This window comes from Danio rerio, chromosome 10, assembly GCF_052040795.2.
Source record: "Danio rerio strain M-AB ecotype USA chromosome 10, GRCz13ab, whole genome shotgun sequence".
In the NCBI taxonomy this organism is placed as follows: domain Eukaryota; kingdom Metazoa; phylum Chordata; class Actinopteri; order Cypriniformes; family Danionidae; genus Danio; species Danio rerio.
Genome location: NC_141030.1, coordinates 41,664,589 through 41,688,382, shown reverse-complemented (window position 1 = coordinate 41,688,382; position 23,794 = coordinate 41,664,589). Strand labels below are relative to the sequence as shown.

Sequence of the window (23,794 nt, the reverse complement as noted above, 5' to 3'; positions counted from 1 at the left end):
CACATCGTACTTGGCAAAATCATGTTGTGCTAATGCAAGCCATTCTTCAGGCGAAATGCTGCATGAATTGAATGGAGTCAAATCAAATCATGGGTTCGTTACATCCCTACTAAAATAAATAGTTTGTATATTTTTCCTTCATTTATACTGAAAAAAAAATGTTTGTAAAAAGCCAAAAATACCCCAGAATCTATAAATTGACAGGCTCGTGAAAAAACTGAGCTTATCCTGCAGTGTCTCACCCTAATAACCTGCATTCGACTTTAGACTCATCACATTTCCCACTCTCTCTGCCGAGGTGAGAGTCCTGTGAGTCACTAGCAAACACGTATTGTCTACAGTATGTGCGGAGTGACTGGAGACAGAGGAAGATTTAACCATTATCTGTGTGTGTATGGGAGTAGTATTGCAGCACGTAGGCCTACCTGTAAAATAGCTTGCATGGTGTTCAATATGAAATGCCTTCAGGGAGCACTTGCTCACACATATCTGCAGCTGACAGCATAACAAGGCTTTACAAGAGTTTGTCATCTGTGACGCACTCATGTTTGGTAGTAACCCAACATAAACAACAAAACAGAGCATGCTTTTAGCCCCACAGATTTATTGTATTTTTTCACAATTGCATGATGAGGGTAAAAACGTGAAAACTTTTGAATTCGGTCTTTAAAATACAGGGGAAAAGGTGCATTATGAATTAAAAATATATTACAATTTTAAATCTAAATGTATTTTATTTGCTAATAACACATTGTGATTGGTGGGGGGGTGTGCTTTTTAAACATGCAATGGGAAAATGCTTATTTTATTAAGATTTTATTAAAAAATAGTAATATCATCAACACCAACATGTATTATAATAGTGTTTAAAAAATGGTAACACTTTTTAATTATTATTATTATAAATATTTTTATTATTTTATTGAACATTTTGATTTTGAACAAAGCCTGAGATCCACCCAACAAAAAGTGTAAAATGAAATAAAAACTGTGATATTGTATAATAAGTACAAAGTCAAGATTGAAGCATATCTGATACAGTCTCTCTCATATTTAACCTAAATTGTACAGTTTTTTTTTTACTAGCACCATTTATTTTAGCTGTGGTGTATTCCAGACTAGAAGTGTCCAGTAGATAGAGCCTCCAGAATAGATCAGTTGGAGCAGATGTATCCAAGTGGGCTCACTGCAGAGCCATTAGGGCAGAGCTGAGCTCCAGCGAGGGGGAGCTTGAGCTCTCGCTCCTCCTTTCTTGCACTACTTCTACGAGTGATGTCACTGGGGGTAAGGTTAGGGGTGGGGTTGGTGCACGCATTAAAACAGCTTATAGGAGGAGGAGCGAGAGCTCTGCAGCGAGCATGTCTCGATGTATCCAGCCATAGTTTCAGGATTGTTTTTTTGCAGCAGCAGTCAGAACAATTGACAGAATCTTTCTTTGGTTGATGGATAAGGAGAGTGATGAGCCGTCCTGCATGGGAAAAAGCAGTGGGTCGCATTAGATCTGAGTTTCCATTACTTCTGATAGAAAGTCTCGTACTTTGGTCCAGAATAATGCATTTTGGGGACATTTCCAGAACATACTGTATGTATATAAGTACCTTGTGTAGAGTTGTTACATAAGTGACAAAAGGAGTCTGATTTTCTTTTTTTATTTTAAATAGCGTAGCACTTTATTTTGATGGTCCATTTGAGTATTAGTAGACTGACTGCTTAATATCTGTTGATACTGTTCCTTCAACAAGCATTTAACTGACTATAAGAAACTTTGCAAGTACATGTCAACATACACTAACCCTAACCTCAACCTAACAGTCTACTTATAACCTAATGAGAATTAGTTGACATGTGGATCAAATGTAAATGTTAAAGTCTTCAAGATGTCAAGGGGAAGGAGAGTAACATTAATTTTGGGTGAAACACATAATCAAACACACAATATCAACGAGTGAGGGACGAAATACCACGACTGACTTAATGCAATAAAGTGAAGTGGCATTTCTGTGTGGAGTTTGCATGTTCTCCTTGTGTTTGCGTTTGTTTCCTCTGGGTGCTCCGGTTTCCGACACAGTCCAAAGACATGCGGTATAGGTGAATTGGGTACGCTACAATTGACCGTAGTGTATGAGTATGTGTGTGAATGAGTGTGTATGGATGTTTCCTAGTGAAGGGTTGCAGCTGAAAGAAAGCAATAGAAAGAACAATAAATATTTACAAGAATATTTAAAAAAATCACAGACAATAATTAAGACACAAACAGATTAATGAAAGAGTTGGAGAGATGAGATGCGGGCGGCGTCCAAACAAAAGAAATAAATAATAAAAAAAACAACCTATTCTATTGGCCCAACCTCTACCCTAACTATTCAAAAGAAAAATAGATCAATAAAGAAAAGAAAATCTTTTTCTAGAAACCTACACTAAGATAAGAGAAAACAAAAGTACAGCGGGTGGAGCTCGTCCCTAACTTAGTGTGTCTAACAAAAGTGATATTTTCAAAGCCTACGTGTGCACAATGTATGTCAGACCATCACAATAAAGTGTGACCAAAATACAATTGGGGTGACACGCTGGCTCAGTGGTTAACACTGCCACCTCATAACAAGAAGATCGCTGGTTCGAGTCCCGACAGGGTCAGTTGGCATTTCTGTGTGAAGTTTGCATGTTCTCCCCGTGTTGGCGTGTATGTGTTTGTAAAAGTGTTTCATGTGTGAAAATATGCTGGATAAGTTGTTGGTTCATTCCGCTGTGACAACCCTTGATGAATAAAGGGACTATCTGAAGTAAAGTAATATAATAAATTAAATTAATGATAAATGAAGGTGGTTCATTCAGTTGTAACTTGCTTTAGTCATTTATTTAGGAGAACAAGAATAAAACAATACATATACTACAGTTCTGATAATAATATTAATAATAACAATAATAAGAAGTAATAGTTTATTATTACTATTATTATTATTATTATTTTATTACAGTATAAATAAATTATTACTTTCTGCACTTAAAAACTGAAACTCGGACCTAACCGAGGGACACGATCCCGAAATCAGCTGATATTTGGCAGCTCCATCAAGAGTTGCGTGCTGACTGTGCTGTTATTGCCTGGATTGCAAATGTTGTCAGGGCTTCAAGAAAATCGATGCGTTACTTTCATCCCACTTTAGTTTCGTCCGCGCTCTTTTAAAGTAATGTCTACTTGCTACTTACAAAAAACAGTGTGTTTTTATTCTTGTGTCTTTTATACTCTCTCTTGTACTTATACTCTCTGTATCTGCTTTTGTAACGGGTCCCACACGAGTGGAATCCGTCCTGCGTTGTGTTGTTGTTTTTCAATAAAGGACTCCAAACCTCTTACCGCTTGGCACTGTCTTTATTTTCTGCACAAATGGAAAATGTGTTGAAAACATGCATTCTGTGATTATGATCTTCATTAAACAACCGTTTAATGTCTCCATTGACCACGAGACAACCTTCTCTCAGCTCAGAAGGAAGTGAACTGCGATAGCGATTTCTTGAAAGAACATGTATTAAACTAATCTGCTTAACATAAGACTAAATTAATATTAATGACATGAAATCACAAAAACTACCAACAATACAAAAACATACCTGCACAAATGGAAAATGTGTTGAAAACATGCATTCTGTGATTATGATCTTCATTAAACAACCTGTTGACACACGAGGAGTAATTACAGCATGCTAATATGTGCTAATCTCACTCACAAATGCAAACGATCTCAATCACAACCATTTAGAACCACAGTTTCATATTTCCACATCATAGAGTATGTTTAGCGAAGCAACAAACATTTTAGATTTAAAATATACCATCAACCGTCAATAATATTACCGTTTAATGTCTCCATTGACCACGAGACAACCTTCTCTCAGCTCAGAAGGAAGTGAACTGAGAGAGCGATGAGCGCGCACACGAACGAGTATACACTCTTAAAGTGACAGTACACTTGAACAGGTCCTGAAAGTCACATACAAGCATGAACTCAAAACGATAAAATAATATATATAATAATATCAAATGAAGTAAATTAAAGTTATACTCAATAGAAAAAAAGGATTTTGAGTGAAAATAATATTACCAAAATAACTCTGTTACATTCACCCCTCCTTATTTTCATCAAAATCTTTCAATGTACCAAAAAGACATTCCCAGTGAACACGATACTAGCACAAGTGACTCGCAAATCTAATTCACGAAACCAACATAAAAGTTACCTCAATTTCAAGGTTAAGGAAAACAAGAGGTTGATCAAGTCTCAAATTCCCTTTAAGTTAATGTGATGCCTAATACACCACACAGCACTTGGCTCTATTAAACTTGACTTTCGTCACAAACAATGTCAGTACATTAAATTACTAAGACTTCAAAATGAATTCTCAATTCAAACAACTTGAACTTTTGAAACTGGCATCTGCACCATAGATTCAATCAATCGGTTTACAGATTTAACTATTCTTCCAACTCTCGTTCTAACAGGCTTGACAAGATCAGCATTTTCAGCACCTCTCAACGATGGATCACTGCACAGTAAGTCAGGAGAGCCAGGTAAGTATTGTGCAATTTCATTTGAATCTTGTTCATGTTTCTCATTAGTAGGCAACTCATTGGCAGCACCAGAAGATTGATGGATATCTGCATCCACTGTGTCTACCTCATCCAAATCATGAGAGTTTTCTAAATCTACAGGTAAAGTCACATGAACCTCAGGGTTGCGGTCTGATTCACAAACAGGAAGTGGGTAAGGATAGTCAGAGGAAGATTGAATTGAGCTCTCAGTGAACGAAACAGCAGACAAGTCTTCGCTTGAGTCCTGATCTGCTCCATTCTGATCAGACTCCACAATGATCAGTGGCTGATTATTTTCACTGGTACTTTGCTCTTTATCAATTCCAACAATTGGCAAGAAATTCACTTCCAGTAAAAGATTCCTATGCACAACTTTAGTGCGGCCTGATGCATCCCTTATCCTATAAACATGAATGTCAGGATTCACTTCAACAACAGTAAACACTCCGTCTTCCCATTTGTCGGCCAACTTCCTTTTGCCTCTTTCTGATTTATTAGCCACCAATACTCTATCCCCCACCGACAAGTGAGTTCCTTTAACACGCTTGTTGTACTGATTTGCCTGATGTCTTTGCTCGACAGAGGAATGCTTTTGAGCGATATCCATAGCATTTTTCAAGCAGCACAGTAAAGACTTGACATAAGAGTCGTAATCAGCAATGTCGGGGTTATCGAGTACTTGATTGAACATGATGTCAACCGGAAGTCTGGGTATGCGGCCAAACATCAAAAAGAAAGGTGCATAACCTGTAGTTTCATGAATAGTTGCATTGTAAGCAAATGTGAGAGTTTGGATCTGTTGTGGCCATTGACATTTCTCTTTTAAAGGGAGCGATCGAAGCAAATTACCCAAGGTTCTGTTGAAGCGCTCCGTGCCACCATTGCCCATTGGGTGGTAAGCTGTTGTGTGAGATTTTGCGACACCAGCCAGACGAAGAAGCTCTGCTATGAGGTTACTCTCAAAATTTGTGCCCTGGTCAGAGTGTATGCGTTCTGGAAACCCGTAGATACAAAACACATTGTCCCAAAGCTTTTTTGCAACTTGCTTTGCTGTTTGATTAGCGCAAGGGAATGCATGAGCAAGCTTGGTGAAGTGGTCAGTAACTACGAGGACATCCACCGAACATTGTTTGCTATTTTCTGCTGACCAAAAATCTATGCACACCAACTCCATCGGGGCTGTGCTCTTGATATTCTCCAAAGGGGCACGAGCAGCAGGTTCTGGTGACTTTGCAAGGACACACCTTCGACAGCATTGAACATATTCTCTGATATTCTTTTCCATATCAGGCCAATAAAAGCGTTGTCTTGCAAGTGAAATAGTACGGTCCTGCCCTTGGTGGCCTGCGAGATCATGGATACCAGACAGAGCTTTGTTCCTCAGACTATCAGGCAGTACATACTGTAATCTTTTCCTCTTAGTCAAAGGGTCTTTCGTCACTCTATATAACACATCATCTCTAACTTCCAACTTACTCCACTGCTTCAACAGTCTTATTACTTGAGCACTTGCACCATGCCTTTCTCTTCTTGATGGACGTCTCTGTCTAATCAAGAATGACAACACTTTGGATATAGTCAGATCTTCCTGTTGACTGTCCTTGAGCTCCTGGGCAGAGAGCACTGGTAAAGTCTCCTGACAACCCGATATCATCTGAACATGATGGACTAAATGAAGGGCTCTTGACTCTGCTCCGTCTGTCCAACTGCAGTGTGACTGACAAAGAGCTTTGACTTCATCCACGTTGTAGTCAACACTTTGCGAAAGACACTCCATGGGCTGATTTGGCTGAATATGGCTACTGACCCTGAAAACATCGTGAACGGAATCTTCGCCTATCCCACTGGCCTCCTGCATCAAGTAAGAATACGGCTCATTCAACAGTCTCCGTCCAATTGGCTCAACAAAAGGGTCGCGACTCAAGGTGTCCGCCACAACATTAGCTTTTCCGGGCAAATGTTTCAGGTCAAAAGTGTATGCCGCCAGTTTGGAAACCCATCTCAACTCATAAGCATCAAGTTTTGGCTTAGTCAGAATATATGTGAGAGGGTTATTATCCGTCCAGATGGTAAATTTGTGGCCTTTCAGCCAATGGCTGAACTTCTCACATACACTCCACTTTAGAGCCATAAATTCTAGTCTATGAGCAGGATATCTGCGCTGCGATGTACTGAGGGTCTTGCTTGCAAAAGCAATGGGTCTGGCTTGTAGTTCACCTTTTGGCACTTGGGACAATACAGCCCCTAGCCCGTCCAATGAAGCATCAACAGAAAGAATGAAGGGCTCATTGAAGTCAGGATGTGCAAGCATGACACACTCCAGTAAAGCAGTCTTAAGTTTGTCAAAAGCGACCTGGCACTCTGTAGTCCAATCTGCAGGGGTAAGTTTACGGTAAGTGCCTTGAAACTTCCTTTCCTTAGACAATTTTCCTCTTCTTTTCTGTCCAGCTGTAAGGCCGAAAAGAGGTTTAGAGATAGATGAGCAGTTTGGAATAAAGTGTTGGTAATAAAATACCATGCCAAGAAAAGACTTAATCCTTTTGACAGACGGTGTGCAGCCATCATTATCCATCAGATCATGAGCAGTCATCCTTGTGATGACCTCCACTTTTGCTGGATCAACTGACACACCTCCACTGTCAATGATATGGCCAAGGAATCTTACTTGACTTTGAAGTAGATGACATTTTTTAGGTGAAAGTTTCAGATTGTTCTCCCTCAGTCTATCAAACACTGTACGCAGCCTGGACAGAGCCTCACTTTCAGATGGTGCAAAAACAAGGAGATCATCAAGGTAACATAGAAGCTTTGAAAAGTTCAAGTCTCCGAAGATCCCAAGCATCATTCTCATGAAGGAGGCTGGACTATTACAAAGCCCCTGAGGCATTCGATTATATTCATGAAGGCCTAGCGGTGTAGTAAAAGCCGTATATTTTTTGTCCTCCTCACTCATTGGAATATTATAAAACCCTGACGTGAGGTCCATAGTGCTGAAGAAGCAGTTTCCTCCAAGCGCAGCCAGGCAGTCAGCCTGGTGAGGCAAGGGGTGTGCGTCTTTCATAGTTCTGGCATTTAACCACCTGAAGTCTGTGCAAATACGCAATCCACCATCCTTTTTCCACACCATCACTAATGGTGATGCGTACTCACTTGAAGACTTCCTGATGATACCTTTTTCTTCCATGTCAGTGAGAACTTGCCTTAATTTTTCATAGTGGGCAGGAGGTACTCGCCTATAAGGCAATCGAAAGGGTCGATTATCCGTCAGTCGTATTCGGTGCACATATCCAGTGGCTTCACCACAGTCCAATGGATGCTTGGAGAAGATGTCTTGGTAATCAGCTAGTAACTGGGTAAGTTGAGATTTACAATCATCACTTATCTGACTCCAGTTGACGTCAATTTCCTCAAGACCCAGGTTCAGCAGATTTTTGTCAATGTGGTCAGCTGCACAGGAATTACATGAATCATCTGACTTGTTTTCCACTAGAGTAATGTGCAGTCCCTGAAAAATCTCAAAATCTTCAGATGCAATACATGGAAACACATCAGCCATTTTGCTGTTCCTCTTCAATGTGATCACTTTATTTGTCGGATTCATAACTGTCATAGGCACCCACCTGTCACCCCAAAGTGGTACAACAAGACGACCAACTAGAATGTCTCGAGGCATAGCTTTTGAATTGGTCGGCTCAACGATCACTGTGCTGCCTGGCGACATGGGCACATTAGATGGCAAACGGCCCCAGACCAAATGTTCATGCTTTGGTAAAAGTACCACCGCTTGAGTGAGTTTGACAGTGCCTATTTTGTCAGGAACAGTGTCTCCTTTCCAACGCTCAACACCCGTAAACATTGACAAGAACTGCTGAACGTCTTCATCAAACTTATTGTCAGGTCTAGAAGCAATGTCCCAATAATCATTGTTGTTCTTCAGCTCATGAATTAAGTGTTTAATGATATTAGAGCCCAGAATAAGATCATCACGCTGGCCAGGCACGACCAAGCAAGGTGCAACACACCGAGTGTCAAAGAACTGGATCTCCAAATCATAGAAACCATCAGGCTGGGTTTGCTGACCTCCACAGCCGATCAAGACAATCTTTTCTTCTGAATGCTTTTTTTCAGGCAAAATGCCTGCAGAACTAATTTTCTCCACAGCATGTTTACTGATTGTACATGCCATAGAACCGGAATCAATCATTCCGTTAAGAATAACGTGGCCATTGACACGAACAGGAACATAGAAAAGGCTACTGAAGGCTTCGACTTTCTGACTAGATTGTACAACTATCTTGGTCCCTCTAGGAGCACTATTACAGTTTTTCTCATAGAGCTGGGCAAGATCGCATTCTTCATGAAGGTATTTAGTATCCATACCCACATCACCCCTTCCATAATGCGGGTTCAATAGTTTAACTGGTTAGGTGGTCTGCCAGCCCCACTTTCCAATTGATGCTGGTTACGATCAGCTCGCTGAGGGCAGTCCTTTTTCCAGTGTCCAGGAGTTAAACACTTCAGACATCTGTTATCCTGTCTACAATGTGACACCGTTGAATGATCCAAAGATCTACAAACCCTGCATGGTTTGCGGTAAGTCTGAAATGTTGTAGCTTGATGATGTGGGCTAACTTGGAATTGGGTCTGTTGAGTGACAAGACGGTCCAATAGACTCACTAGACTTTTCATGCAAGCACTGTCACTGCCAGACTGCACCATAGGAGAAGGTGGAATGGACAAAGGAGAGTTAGAAGCAACTGTCTCAACAACATCAGGACTCTGAGTGCAAGCTCTATGTTCAGTTATATTCAAACTGCGTAAATTAGTGAAGGTCCTAGCTTTCCTCTCTTGCATATGTTCATCAAGTCTCTCCTGTATCTCACCAGCTGACCATTTCTCTGCTGATTTGAATTTGAAGACATTAGAAAGAGACTTATCTGGGCAATGCTTGATAAACATCATGCTGATTTCATGACTTGGATCACAAACGCGCCGACCTTGTCTCTCCAGGCATTCCTTGGCAACATCCATTGTCTTGTTCAGCCTGATCCAATACTCCATTGCATCTTCAGATGGCATCGGTAAAGTATTGTAAAAATCGGCTAGGGGCATACTAGAATAGGAGATGGTGCTGAAATGCTGTTTTAAAATGTCAAAGATCAAGCGAGGTTTACTGGTGCAGTCAGCAGATGTGTTATTACGCAATTTAATTTTCACTACATCACCTGCTTTCCCCATTAGCCTATCCAATATTTCTTGTGACTGCTCATCAGTCGGAATAGCACGTTTTCTCAGATACAGGGACATAATATTTTCCCACTCTTGTACAGTTAATTTATCTGAACCATCGCCCCTAAATATTGGTGGCTCTTTTACATCTGACTGCATCACTAGTTTGACATTAGACAGTGTCATCTCAGCTGGCTGTTCAGAATTACTACGGTTTGTACTGTTATCAGAACGTAGCTGAGCAGTAATAGACTGTCCTACTTTTTCAGCTATTTCACTGATGAGTGAACTCAAATCTGAATTTTGGTTAATTGGAGATGGCATGGCACGATCAACATATCTTGTAGAAGTCAGAACAGGTGTATCAAATGCTCTGCTAGTAGGCCCTGGCATCCTAGGTTCAGAAGGTATTCTGAAAAAACCCCTTCCCCTACCAAACTGGATACTTTGGTCAAACACCTCATTGTCCTTCATCTCTTCAGCAAAGCTATTAACGCCTTCTGCCATATTGCTGTATTGTACCAATTAATTATCTTCAAATTTAAATCAATAAATGAACTTAAATATTGTACTGAACAATGGCAATCAATAACAGTAACCAGTCAGCAAATGTATATTTCAAGAGTCTGAATTCAGTTCGAAAATGTCTTCTGTGAGAGAAAAAAAAAATGTATATAGTCCACCTCACTTTATATAAAATAGTCCTTTTGTCTTTGAAAAGTACCTAAAACCAGTCCATGCAGCTTCCACGGCGAGCGAGCAGACGTCGGTCTTCAGATGGATCCTTAAAAGGTCACGGCACCATTGTAACGGGTCCCACACGAGTGGAATCCGTCCTGCGTTGTGTTGTTGTTTTTCAATAAAGGACTCCAAACCTCTTACCGCTTGGCACTGTCTTTATTTTCTGCACAAATGGAAAATGTGTTGAAAACATGCATTCTGTGATTATGATCTTCATTAAACAACCGTTTAATGTCTCCATTGACCACGAGACAACCTTCTCTCAGCTCAGAAGGAAGTGAACTGCGATAGCGATTTCTTGAAAGAACATGTATTAAACTAATCTGCTTAACATAAGACTAAATTAATATTAATGACATGAAATCACAAAAACTACCAACAATACAAAAACATACCTGCACAAATGGAAAATGTGTTGAAAACATGCATTCTGTGATTATGATCTTCATTAAACAACCTGTTGACACACGAGGAGTAATTACAGCATGCTAATATGTGCTAATCTCACTCACAAATGCAAACGATCTCAATCACAACCATTTAGAACCACAGTTTCATATTTCCACATCATAGAGTATGTTTAGCGAAGCAACAAACATTTTAGATTTAAAATATACCATCAACCGTCAATAATATTACCGTTTAATGTCTCCATTGACCACGAGACAACCTTCTCTCAGCTCAGAAGGAAGTGAACTGAGAGAGCGATGAGCGCGCACACGAACGAGTATACACTCTTAAAGTGACAGTACACTTGAACAGGTCCTGAAAGTCACATACAAGCATGAACTCAAAACGATAAAATAATATATATAATAATATCAAATGAAGTAAATTAAAGTTATACTCAATAGAAAAAAAGGATTTTGAGTGAAAATAATATTACCAAAATAACTCTGTTACACTTTCATTTAAATGTCATGCAATGGTTAAGTAATCGTGTTTTGTTGTAGTTCTTTGAGTAAAATGATCAAGATAAATAATTATTATAGGCTACTGTAAAGTGACATTTCAATTAGGCCTAGTTTTATGTTAATGTTAAATAATTGTGGGCTTGATTTTTGATAACTCGGCCTGGAACATCATTTGTGGGTATTATTAAATGAGGCAGAATGAAATATTGTTTGTGGTGAAAGTTTCAATTGAAAGTTGCTGCTTAATCTGAGGCATTCTGATGTTGTGCTGTTTTTATTAGTTCTCTAATGGAATTACCAAATGAGTCAAATTAAACAAACCATACTAGACAGATAGTGTTTTGTGTTCAGCATGTGGTTTGCAGTCAGTAATCGTTACAGAGAAAACAATTTTCAGATTGTTCACACAATACTTACAGAGGAAAACTACAGCCTATTCTAGACTCAGAGACGGAACTAGAACTACTTAAAGTGTAAACAAACCCAGACGTAAATAAAGCAACAAACAAACAAATAGATCAAATGTGTAAATGAGCTTTTTTGTTGCCCCTTCAATAATCTTTTTATAATAGTAGCGCCGCCATCTAGTGGTGAAAAACTGAGACGGTTGTTGCAAAATCTTGAGGTAAAAATGTGTTCAGACAGTTGAAGTCAGAATTATTCGCCCCCCTGTTTAGTTTTTTCCTCAATTACTGTTTAACGGAGAAATTTTTTTTCAACACATTTCTAAGCATAATAGTTTTAATAACTCATCTCTAATAACTGATTTATTTTATCTTTGCCATGATGACAGTAAATAATATTTGACTTGATATTTTTAAGACACTTCTATACAGCTTAAAGTGACATTTAAAGGCTTCACTAGGTTAATTAGGTTAACTAGGCAGATTAGGTAATGAGGCAAGCTATTGTATATCGATGGTTTGTTGTGTAGATTATCTAAACAATAAAGCTTAAAGGGGCTAATAATTTGGTCCTTAAAATTGTTTAAAAAAAAATTAAAAACTGCTTTTATTCCAGCCGAAATAAAACAAATAAGACTTTCTCCAGAAGAAGAAATATGATCAGTCATACTGTGAAAATGGCGACGCAGTGGCGCAGTAGGTAGTGCTGTCGTCTCGCAGCAAGAAGGTCACTGGTTCGTGCCTCAGCTGGGTCAGTTGGCATTTCTGTGTGGAGTTTGCATGTCCTCCCTGCGTTCACGTGGGTTTCCTCCGGGTGCTCAAGTTTCCCCCACAGTCCAAAGACATGCGGCACAGGTGAATCGGGTAGGCTAAATTGTCCTTAGTGTATGAGTGTGAATGAGTGTGTATGGATGTTTCCCAAAGATGGGTTGCAGCTGGAAGAACATCCGCTGTGTAAAAACATGCTGGATAATTTGGCGGTTCATTCCGCTGTGGCGACCCCGGATCAATAAAGGGACTAAGCCGAAAAAGAAAATGAATGAATGATTTATTTTCTACAACACCAGACACACAAGAGTTCATTTTTAAACAGATAAACAAAACAGACAGGGACACATTTTTAATGCATTTCTTTATTGTTTTTCTCCCTCTTCCATCATCCCCTCATCCTCCTCCTTTTATTTCTCCTCCTCATCATTCTTCTGCTAATTCTGCTGCTTATTTTCTGCTTTCGATTTCTCTTCTTCACCTTCTCCTCCTCCTCCTCCTCCTCCTCCTCCTCCTTTATCTCCTCTTTCATGTCCATCATCTCCATGTCCTCCTCCTCATTTTTCTTCATCTCCTCTTTCCTCCTGCTCCTTCTCTCCTTCTTTTCCTCTTTCTTCCTAATCTTTCTCCTTTTCCTTTCCTTCTTCTTCCCCTCCTTCTTAATGTTGCCCTCCTCCTCCTCCTTCTCCATCATCATCTCCTCCATCTTCTCCTCTTTTATTATTCTCCCTTTCCTTCCATCCTCCTCCTCAATCTTGCCCTCCTCCTTCTTGTCCATCATTGTCTCCTCCGTTTTCTCCTGCTCTTTCTTCCTTCTCCTTCTCCTCTTCTTCTCCTTCATCTCCTCTTTAATCTTGCCCTCCTCCTCCTCTTGTTCTCCACAGGATGAAGTAGTTTTCTTCATTAATATTTCTCCTTGGCTGACATTTATCTCATCTTCCACACAAGGCTCTCTGTGTATCATGGGAGTCACTATGATTTGATGATGCTCAATCGTTGAGTTGCACAGAAAGTCATCTGTTAAAGGAGAAATGAAGTGGTTACACATTTTACAAAGTGATTTTCAACAAGATGTTAAAGTTTACAATTTATTAATAGCAGTATAGACTGATATGTTGATGTAAACATGTTCATTTACCATCAGCGCCTTTGGGTGGAGAGATTGGGAGATGTATTTGCTCTTCCTCCTCCTCTTCATTCTCCAGCTCGATTTCTTTATTAGGGGTGAGGCAGGAGATTGTCAGGTGTTTCCTGCAAGATCTGAGGAATGATGCCAGCCGGCTCTTTTTTCTCTTCCTCTCTTTCACCTCCTCGTCTGTTAAAAGAGAAATGATTGTAGTTGACTCACTTTTCCACAGTCATTTGACAGGAAATTAACATTTACAGTTTTTATAACATCCCTTATTATATATAAATTAAAATATCTTAATTTGTGTCCAGAAGATTAGCAAAGGTCTTAGAGGATTGGAACTACTGTACATGAGGGGGAGTAATTAATAACAAATATACATTTTTTGGTAAATTAATCCTTTAAGGTCTGTCAATTATGGGTCTAACAAGAGCCTAGACAGCCCAAAAACTGGACAGAAGGGGGCTTAAATAATCTGAAATCAGGAAAACCCCTGAATAATCAAATTACAGTGTGAATATGACTCACCATGGCCATTTTCAGGCATTTGTTCAAGCTGTGCTGTGTTTTTGCCAGCTTTGAGGAAAGAGGGTATCTTGAAAAATCTCCTTTTCCTCTTTTCCTCCATTCTTGGTTGTTCTTTTTCCAGTTTGAAACTCTGTGCTAGGGTGTGTGAAACTTTCTCAGTGATGTTTGCAGAGACAATCTCGGTCTTGCACCGTGGATTGCTAAACAGCGAATTACTGTCAATAACAAACAGCAAAAACACTTCCACACAACCACAAAACCACAAACGCACTGAGCTTTACTCGATGATGCGGGGCTTTGCATACAGTTCAGAACGCATTCTAAATGATGTGATGATGTGATCGATATACTGCAACTATGGTAACAGGACACTTCTCTAAAATGTTTTCCTTTAAAAGAAATGACTGAGGACACATGAACAGGACATAAAAACAAATGTCAGCTGCATAAATCAAGAATCTCTTCATAATAAATAATAAATTCCTTTATAAGAAACAAAAGCTGGTTTATTTGTGAGTTTAAAAAAATAATTAGTTAAAATTTGATATATTTGATGACAAAGGACTTGAAATAAAGGTTTTGTGAAACCCAAATCCAATTTTAGATATAAAATCCTTCAGAAGTTAGGGTCGGCAATACTTAAACTATTTGAGTAATATTGTAATAATCATAATTGATATTAAATAATAACATATTAATATTATCGTTATTCTTGTTTTCAGCACCACATAATCCTTGATTTGTCGATCAATAAACTTGTGTAATTAAACGAGTTGAAATAAATTAAGGATTTTTTTCAAATTCAAAAAAGCATCATAAATCTATAACATAAATACCAATAATAGTTTTTTTCAGTAAACATCTTCAATTTAAGCCACATTTAATGTGAATCTGCATTCATTTTTGTCATTTTATTGACAGCTCTGGTCTACATTCATTTACATTGCGAGTTCATATTTAGCTTGTTGTTGTGAACAACATAAGTGTTCAGTGTTTAATGGGTGATTCTCACGAAAACGTAGTTTAAAAATTTTCAAACATGAATTTTTAAAAAATGTTTAAATTAAATTTTGGTTTTGCAGATAATTGAAACAAAGTCTGAAGCATTTGTCAACATTAATTTAAAAATATATACACATCATTTAGTACCTTTTCAGCCTAATTTCCAAAACAATTAATAAAAAATCTCATTACCGCAACAGTCTGCTAAATTAATTCTTACAAAAAAGCAAATTCATTTAGACAATTTTTAAAAAGGGATTATTAACAGTGATGTGGAGTTTCTTGAGATTCTGCAATAACATTTATTTTTAAATTAACAGGGTTTTTTATTTTTATTGTTTTTTCTCATTACCGAAACACTTTAAATTTTTTACAACATTTTTTTTAATGTATTTTGATATAACCTGATGTGTTTTCAAAATAATGTGGCTAACCTGAAAGCACATAATTTGTAGATTTTGCACATGCATTGAAAAGCAAACGATTAAAAAATATTAATAAAATATCACTTAAGGAACATTGGTTGCGGTAATGATAAATAGGTTGCAGAATTTAGGTTAATCATTTCAACATTGATTTTAAGTATATTATTAGATTTTGTTAAACATTTAATGTAGAATATTAGTGCTTTAAAACATAACTTTAATTTCAAAGAAAAATGTCCAATTGCTTGGATAAGCTGAAATAAATGATCATTCTCTCTAGATAGTGTGGTCTCTAGTTAGAGGTGTGAACCTATACTGGTCTCACGGTTCGGTTCGGTTACGATTATCATGCCTTCGATTCGGTTCAATTCGATATTTCGGTGCATCACGGTGCATTGACGATGCTTTCCATACGCAGTGTTATATTTTAGAGGAGAGGCTATTGACCTTATTCTCCGCAGACGAGCGGGCGCTGCCATTTAAATCTTTTTGGCACGAGACTTCCGGTCTCATTCACTTCCATTCATTTTTAGACATTAAAAACTGCTCGTTTCGCTGTTTGATGTTGTAAACTGATATGTCCTTGTTATATTATACTACTTGGTCTGTATAGTCATGCAAACATTTGTTTGTAGAGCAAGTAGTTTGACCGTTTTTGGCTGTTTATTATTCCTTGTCATTTCTCCCATAGGCGACTGAAACGGAAGTTCCAAGACAATCGCGAAAACAGGCGCACTTCAGCATTTTAGAATAAGGTCAATAACAAGCTGTCTGTATAAACACACAGAGACACAGCACCACACTGTCTCTCATTCAAACACAAACATAGACAGCACCAAAGAAACAAACACGCGCACACACACACGCACACAGACACTTAAGCCCTCGCAACAGGGAGAGCTCGCGAAGAGCGGAGCAGAAAAACGGAAAAAAAAAAACGAAAAAAATAAGCACTTTTCCGACGGTCCCTTGCTGAGAGCTCCTCTCAACACGAGCTATCCCGGCTAAATACATATTGCGAGGGTTTAAACGGAGCAGTGCTCGTAGTGTGGAGCGAAAAAAAAGAAAGACAGCTGTGAAACATAACCAGCTTTGTCTTTTTGTAGGAAACAGACTTAAGATCTTTTTAGGGTAAGAGGTTTTTGAGTTATTGCCGTCTGTAACTAAATGTGTGTCAAGAATATCGAAAACAAAACCAACTGAAGCGCGCTCATTTCAGGCGCCCTCCTGGATATACAGAGCTCTTAGCATTTGCCCATGGTGCCTATGCCACGGACCGGCCCTGAGTTGGCTGAGTGTTGTAAATACTCGCGCTCACCTCCCTCGCGACAGAGAGCATAGGAGATAAATGACGTCAGTACATAATAACCGGTTATGATTATTACTGAACCGATACCGAATTGTCCGCGTCTGCATCGCAATGCACCAAAAAAACAATTAATTTTGACACCCCTATCTCTAGTACAGCTTTAACCCTCTGGTGTCTCTTGTTTGGGAATCAAATTTGTGTTAAAAAGGGATGAACAACTAAAGTACCGACAGTTTTTTTTTTTTTTAGCTTATTATATTTAGCTAAAATGATGTAGCAATCTTTTTTATATAATACATGGTTTCCGCTACATTCATTCTTCCATGGCGGGACGCCATGCCAAAATTCATCCCGCCACAGCTAAATTACAGCTTCTCATTCAAAACATTTTATTGTTTTAATAGCAGGTGATACTCGTACCAAAACGTACTAAAAGGTAAGTGAATTATATTTTTGTAACCGTAGTAGTGCTGTGCATCATTAGTTTACCCTTAAGGTTATGTGCTGACTGTCTGACTGACAGGTGCATGATGCGTGAGGCCAGCAAACACGACGTATAGCTGTTTCACTTTACTTCAGGACACATTAATATCGCTATGTAGGTCTATTAGAGACATTCATAAATATTCCTAAAAAATCGAATAAATGCTAGAGACATAAACGCACTAAATCGCACTTCAGCAGCGTTTATTTGAGAGCGCACAAGAAAATCTGCATGCTCTTGAAGCGGCTTATATTTGAGGGGATGTGCAAGAAGAAGGGGATGTGCACGAGCAGAGGAAATCGGCATGCAAGCAAAGAGATCCCCATGCTGTAGGCTTTTACATAAATGCGATCTTGACTTCTAATACTGCGCTTACGACATATGTCATTGAAATAACGCCACAGGTTGTTGATAGATTTGTGTAAAAGACCTGCCGCCACAGCTGGAAAAAATCCTAGAGGAAACACTGTAGTATTTTTATTATTTTGAATTTTGTTTGGGGGCATTGTGGTAAAAATGTATATTTATGCAGTAATTAACATACATTTCCCCTATTGAAAACAATGTAATTTTTGTAATTTTTATTTTTAATTAAGTTTAAATTAGTGCTGTATTTCCGAGTAGGGTCTGTCTGCGGACTGCAAGACAGGGGCATAACATGAAGGGGGCATAACTTGTAGTAGAGGCAGAATTTAAAGTCATGGAGACCCACATGTCACTCTATGTTGTCATGGAGACCCACATGTCACTCTATGTTGTCGGCATGATGGCGATGTACCCATCAGTTATTAACATCTACACCTACTCCACACCTAAACCTAACCATCACAGTGATTAACGCCTATACCTACCACAACCCTAAACCCAACCGTATACTTCATACTTGTTTTGCTCAAAGTTGTAACTGAGTTGCTAAATGAATGAATATAATAAAATATCAAATTAATTGGGTGTGGATAAATTTGGAGAAAACTCATGAAAACATTTGGTGAAAATAATCTCTTGTAAGTATTTCCACCACCTTGCCAACAAAATCTGGTTGTGACATCTCACATGGTTCAATGGGATCTCCATTACTGCAAATTGCGCCTCTCTAACTTACTACAAGTCACGCACCTTCATGTTACGCCCGTCTTGCAGTCCACAGACAGATACAATTGGTATTTCTAAGTAAAGTAAAGACTGCCATTTGAAAACAAATTCAAAAAGAAGATTAGCACCCTCTGGTCATGCAATGACACGGTGCAAACACTAGGTTCCAGTATTACTATCTCTACAATGCTGCTTGGGAATTCCTTTCTAAAGAAGCTAAAATACTTCTTTCTGACAAGGTTTCGATATTTGTTGTTTGACAAAGGGATTTAAAGTGTAAAATTTTGTTTTTTTGATTACCGTAAAAACTACATACGGCTATAAAGAGACTACACAAAAGGCTTAACATTTTGTATGATGCAGTGTGTTTGTTTTTCCCACTTAGCATCTTTTTTCAGAATCATGGTGATTTAGTATTTTTGCAAACAAAATATTTTATAAATGTTCATATTTGACATATTTGGTTATTATTTCTTTCTCACTCGGGGCTCTATTTTGATGATTCATGCGCAAAATGCAAAGCGCAGGGCGCAAACGCATTCAGGGCGTGTCAGAATCCACTTTTGCTAATATAAGGATGGAAAAATCTGCTTTGCGTCGTAATGCATGATCTAATAGGGAAACCTTTTATGCACAGACGTCAATTAGCCTGTAAATAATTAATTTTGTTTGTTAAGCGCAAAGATTTGTTTCAAAAGTATTTCTAAATTAAGTTCTAATTTCCAGCAAACGAATAAATGAACAATAATAATGAAGTGTGGTCAAAAACCTGAGTTATCTCCAAATACACATGCTGTGCCCCATATGATCTAAAACATGACAGGTGGGCAAATCTAAGCTTGTTTTTAATAAAACAAATATAAATATGTAGATAATAATTAATACTGCTAATGATAACATTATACAAAGCAAATTATTATGAATGAAATGAAAAAGCCTCCCAAGATGAAGAAGGCATAAAAGTAAGGTTTTTATATTTATGTAGGCTAGAAAATAATGTTTTGTAATATTTTACAATTTACTTTGCTCTGGTCTATTAAAAAATCTATTATAGATTCTCAAAATAGCACCGCGCCAGCAATGCTCCTCAGAATGCCTTCCTTTTTAGAGCAGAACGCCTAAGGGTGCACATATGAGCGCAAATGCATTTGTTATTTAAACAGCGTAGCGCAACGCCTCAAAACGACTCCTGCACCAAGCTGAAACTAGCAAACAACAATTGCTTCACGCCTTTCCCCACATTTCGCCATGTGTATAATAGGGCCCTCTGTGTGTGTATGTTTGTGTGCGTGTATGCACATTTGTATACTGCGTGTGTGCAGATCAAAACTAAATTATTAACTTAAATGATTAGATTTCCTAACACTGTAGAGCGTTTCTTTTAGTAATTACACCTGCTATGCCATCTCCAAATCTAACCTCTCTCTTTCTTTCCTTCTATACTCCTCAAGTAGTTCTGGGTTGCTGTACAATTTTTTCCAACCTAGCTTTTGCTAAAGATTTTATTTTTTTCATTGCTGACTGTTTAAAATGAAACAAATCAAAGCAAAATAAAAACAGTTAGTACATTTTAAAATTAACATTAAAATCAAAAGAGTTATTTGAATCTAGTATGCAATTTTACTTAAATTCTCGTTCCCGAAACACCTGTTCTCTCTACAGCAACTGTCCCTAAATGGTTGCGGTATATGAGAAAAGAGTTGCGGAGAATGAGGTGCCTCAATATGTTTTGCAAATAATAGGGAAATTCTCAGTGCATATAATCAAGACTTTAAAAATGTTTGTTTTCATAAAAATTTGCAAATCTAACAATTATGTTATTGTAGAAAACTTCCTGTTTCGGTAATGATAATCAAAAAGTCGTGTAACCATTTTGACAGGAGAAAATTTTACATTAAACTGGAGAAATATAAAAGATTTTTCTTTCCTTTCCTGTCAGTCATCTTAAAACAACTGGCCCATGTGCTTCTTTATACAAAATTAAACTTTATTTAAACTCTTTATGTGTGTTTAAACAGCACTTTAAAATGGTTGTGGAGTATGAGATCATCTGTCACGGACACCTAATTTTTCATTTTTTTCTAATTGTTATTATACATGAATATTCTGTAAACTATTTGTTTTGTCATGTAAGATAATCTATTAAAACAACTCATTTGTTTTTATTAAAAAAAAATTTATGCTAATTTGTTTAAATTACAACATAACACACGTTCAAACATGCATGGACACGTTTCGGTAATGAGAATTTCAGTAGAAAATTCTGTAAAATGATTAAAAATATATAAATTATGTTGAAATTACACATTGTGCTTCGTAGAGAACAGCTTTGTCTTCATTATAATGTTTTTTTTTGTTAACAAAATACTAAGTTTTATATTTAAAATCTTAAGTGCCACGTTGTTTTACTGGTTTCGTGAGAATAACCCTAATAATAAAGTTGGTAAATCATTTAGCCTGAATTCTCATTTTATGGCGTATGTTCTTCTCAGGTACCTCTAGAGGGCAGCATTTACTCCTATTTCATTCCAGTAATTCAGTACACGCAATCTGTGATTTCAATTGCAATTGTTGAATTATTTCTCCAGTTATTCTGTTATATCACACACGGCCATAATAATAATAATAATAATAATGATAATAATAATTTGATTAGATTCAGGGGCAACACGACAGCTCAGTGGTTAGCACTGTGGCCTCAAAGCAAGGATATCGCTGGGTCAGTTATTGTTTCTGTGTGGAGTTTGCATGTTCTCCCCGTGTTGGCGTGGGTTTCCTCAGGGTTCTCCGTTTTTTTTCCAACAGTCCAAAGACATTCGCTGTAGGTGAACTGAATAAAAACTAAATTGCCCACAGTGTATTTGTGTGAGTGAGTGTGTGTAGGTGTTTCCCAGTACTGGGTTGCAACTAAAAGGGCACTCGCTGTGTAAAACATATGCTGGATAATTGGCGCTTCATTCCGCTGTGGCGACTCCTGATTATTAAAGGGACTAAGCTGAAGGAAAATGAATGATTTAATTTTTAGGTTTTATATAGATACTTTAAAATATTTTCACTAAATGCATCAAATATTCTGCTGTGTAACCTCACTGAATACACGACTGAAGAGTGACGAGTCCTGTTTACTTCTATTCCACACACAGAACTATTAAACAAAATCAGAAAATCATTTTCAGATGTTTACTAGCTCATTAAAAGACACTGAAATGGAGAAAGGCATGGAGATTATGTTGGTCTATTAGTTAATGAAGTATACATTGTATAGTATTTTTTAGTCTAAAGCAGGGGTCACCAATTCTGTTTCTGGAGAGCTACCTAGAATTCAGCTCTAACCCTGGTCAAACACACCTAAACCATTTAATCAAGACCTGAAGCAGCACTTGATCATTACAGGCAGGTGTGTTTGGTCAAGGTTGGAGCTAAAATCTGCAAGAAGGCAGATCTCCAGAGCCCGGTTTTTCAAAAGGTTTAATCCGGATAAAATTGATCCTGATTTAGTATTCCTTTTTTTGTGATCCGGGATCACGTAATCCAGCTTACTTTTTGAGCCAGTTTTTCAAAGCAACATCGGATTGGATCAATTTGATCCGGATAGGAACTTTTCAGGATCACTTAATCTGGATAACCAGTGCTCAAACAGGATATGAAATCACACTGTAGAACTAGAGATATGTAAAGAAAAAACAAGTAGAATAGCCAGTGTGGGGTCAATATAAGTTTATTTTTATTTGAAATGAAAACACACACATAAAAAAAATAAAAAATAAGAACAAGAAAAACCCCACCCTATCCTCTTCCATCAGTCCGCTCATCTGACACCTACAACACAAGCACTGTACATTGAGGATATTTATAACAAGTTTTAAATATAGATGTATTGAATAAAAAAAAAAAGACAATGTCAAAACCTCCACAATAATTTCAGACTTCCTCTGATGTGGAGAGACCGGCTTGTCTGAGCGTAGCCTTTAGAAGGCGGATCTCAAGTCTGGCCTTGGTTTGCTGCAGTTTGGTTAGAGTCAGTTGTTCCTCTGCCAGATGAAGCTGTGCTTCTGCCCTTTCAGTCTCTTTTTGCAATTGTTGAAAGTGATTTCTTTGTATTTTTTTTGGTTATTTTGTAATCGTTGCATGCATCACTAATAAATATTCTAAAAAGAAAAATATTTTCCATTGTGATGTATATATATATATATATATATATATATATATATATATATATATATATTCAGATTCCAGATATATATATATATATATATATATATATTATATATATATATATATATATATATATATATATATATATATATATATATATATATATATATATATATATATATATATATATATATATATATATATATATATATATATATATATATATATATATATATATATTTATATATATATATTGTAAATACCGTCATACCGCAGTATTAATTTTTTTCGATATTACCGTAGTCGCATGACTCGGTAAAACTATAGGTCTTCTGAGAAAATTTGCTCAGGCGAATGAAGCGAACGGGAGGTACCGGAAACTACAATTCCCATCAGCCCAGGCTTGGCCATAATCCCTTGTGGTCTGTTGTCGCTACAGATCCAGTAATGCGGAAATGGAGTGTGCTGCTAGAAGCGGGGATCAAAAAGAGCTGGAAAACCCTAAAGCGGGTGTTGTCGCCGCGCGCGTACTGAATAGTGGTGTTGTCGCGCGAGTTCTTATCAGCTGTGTTGTCGCGCGCGTACTGTAAAGCGGGGACGGAGGGTGTGTCGCGTCGCGGGGGCACTTTTGATCATTTTGGAAGGGAACTTTCTATCCAAGACTAAAAAGGGCATGTGCACTGCACAGGTTGAGCCCTGTGTGTGCACGTGCCTGCAAGTTGGGGAATACGTCCCCCAATACGATAATAATCAGTCATGGGGACAGCAGAAATACAGCACACTGTTCAGATTGATGCAGACATGAGATCTCTATCTCACTCATGGTTTGTCCTCTCAAGTGGGGGAAAGACAATGCACAACGTTACCCACTGCTGTCAACCTGGGTCAAGTCATATCTCTCTTGTCCCAGAAACCTCAGTCCCAAATGAGAGGGTTTTTTTCTGTTGCAGGGGACATTGTAAATACCCAGAGATCCCAGCTTTTACCAGATTATATTTATATGATAATTTTCCTTTAAACCCATCT

General features: G+C 37.8%; 1 protein-coding gene and 1 long non-coding RNA gene across 18 annotated transcripts in view; one reads left to right on the top strand and one right to left on the bottom strand.

Annotated features, from left to right (window-relative positions):
- Window positions 1-23,794, top strand: part of LOC103911773 (uncharacterized) — a 339,222-nt gene that overhangs the window by 114,460 nt on the left and 200,968 nt on the right. The gene's annotated exons all lie outside the window — the stretch shown is intronic.
- Window positions 12,992-16,639, bottom strand: LOC137490695 (uncharacterized). The gene is made up of 3 exons (XM_087271220.1): window positions 14,302-16,639; window positions 13,783-13,959; window positions 12,992-13,661 (listed from the first exon to the last, which is right to left on the bottom strand). Exons 1-3 carry the CDS (start codon window positions 14,399-14,401, stop codon window positions 13,033-13,035), a joined length of 906 nt encoding a protein of 301 aa, XP_087127346.1. The 5' UTR covers window positions 14,402-16,639; the 3' UTR covers window positions 12,992-13,032.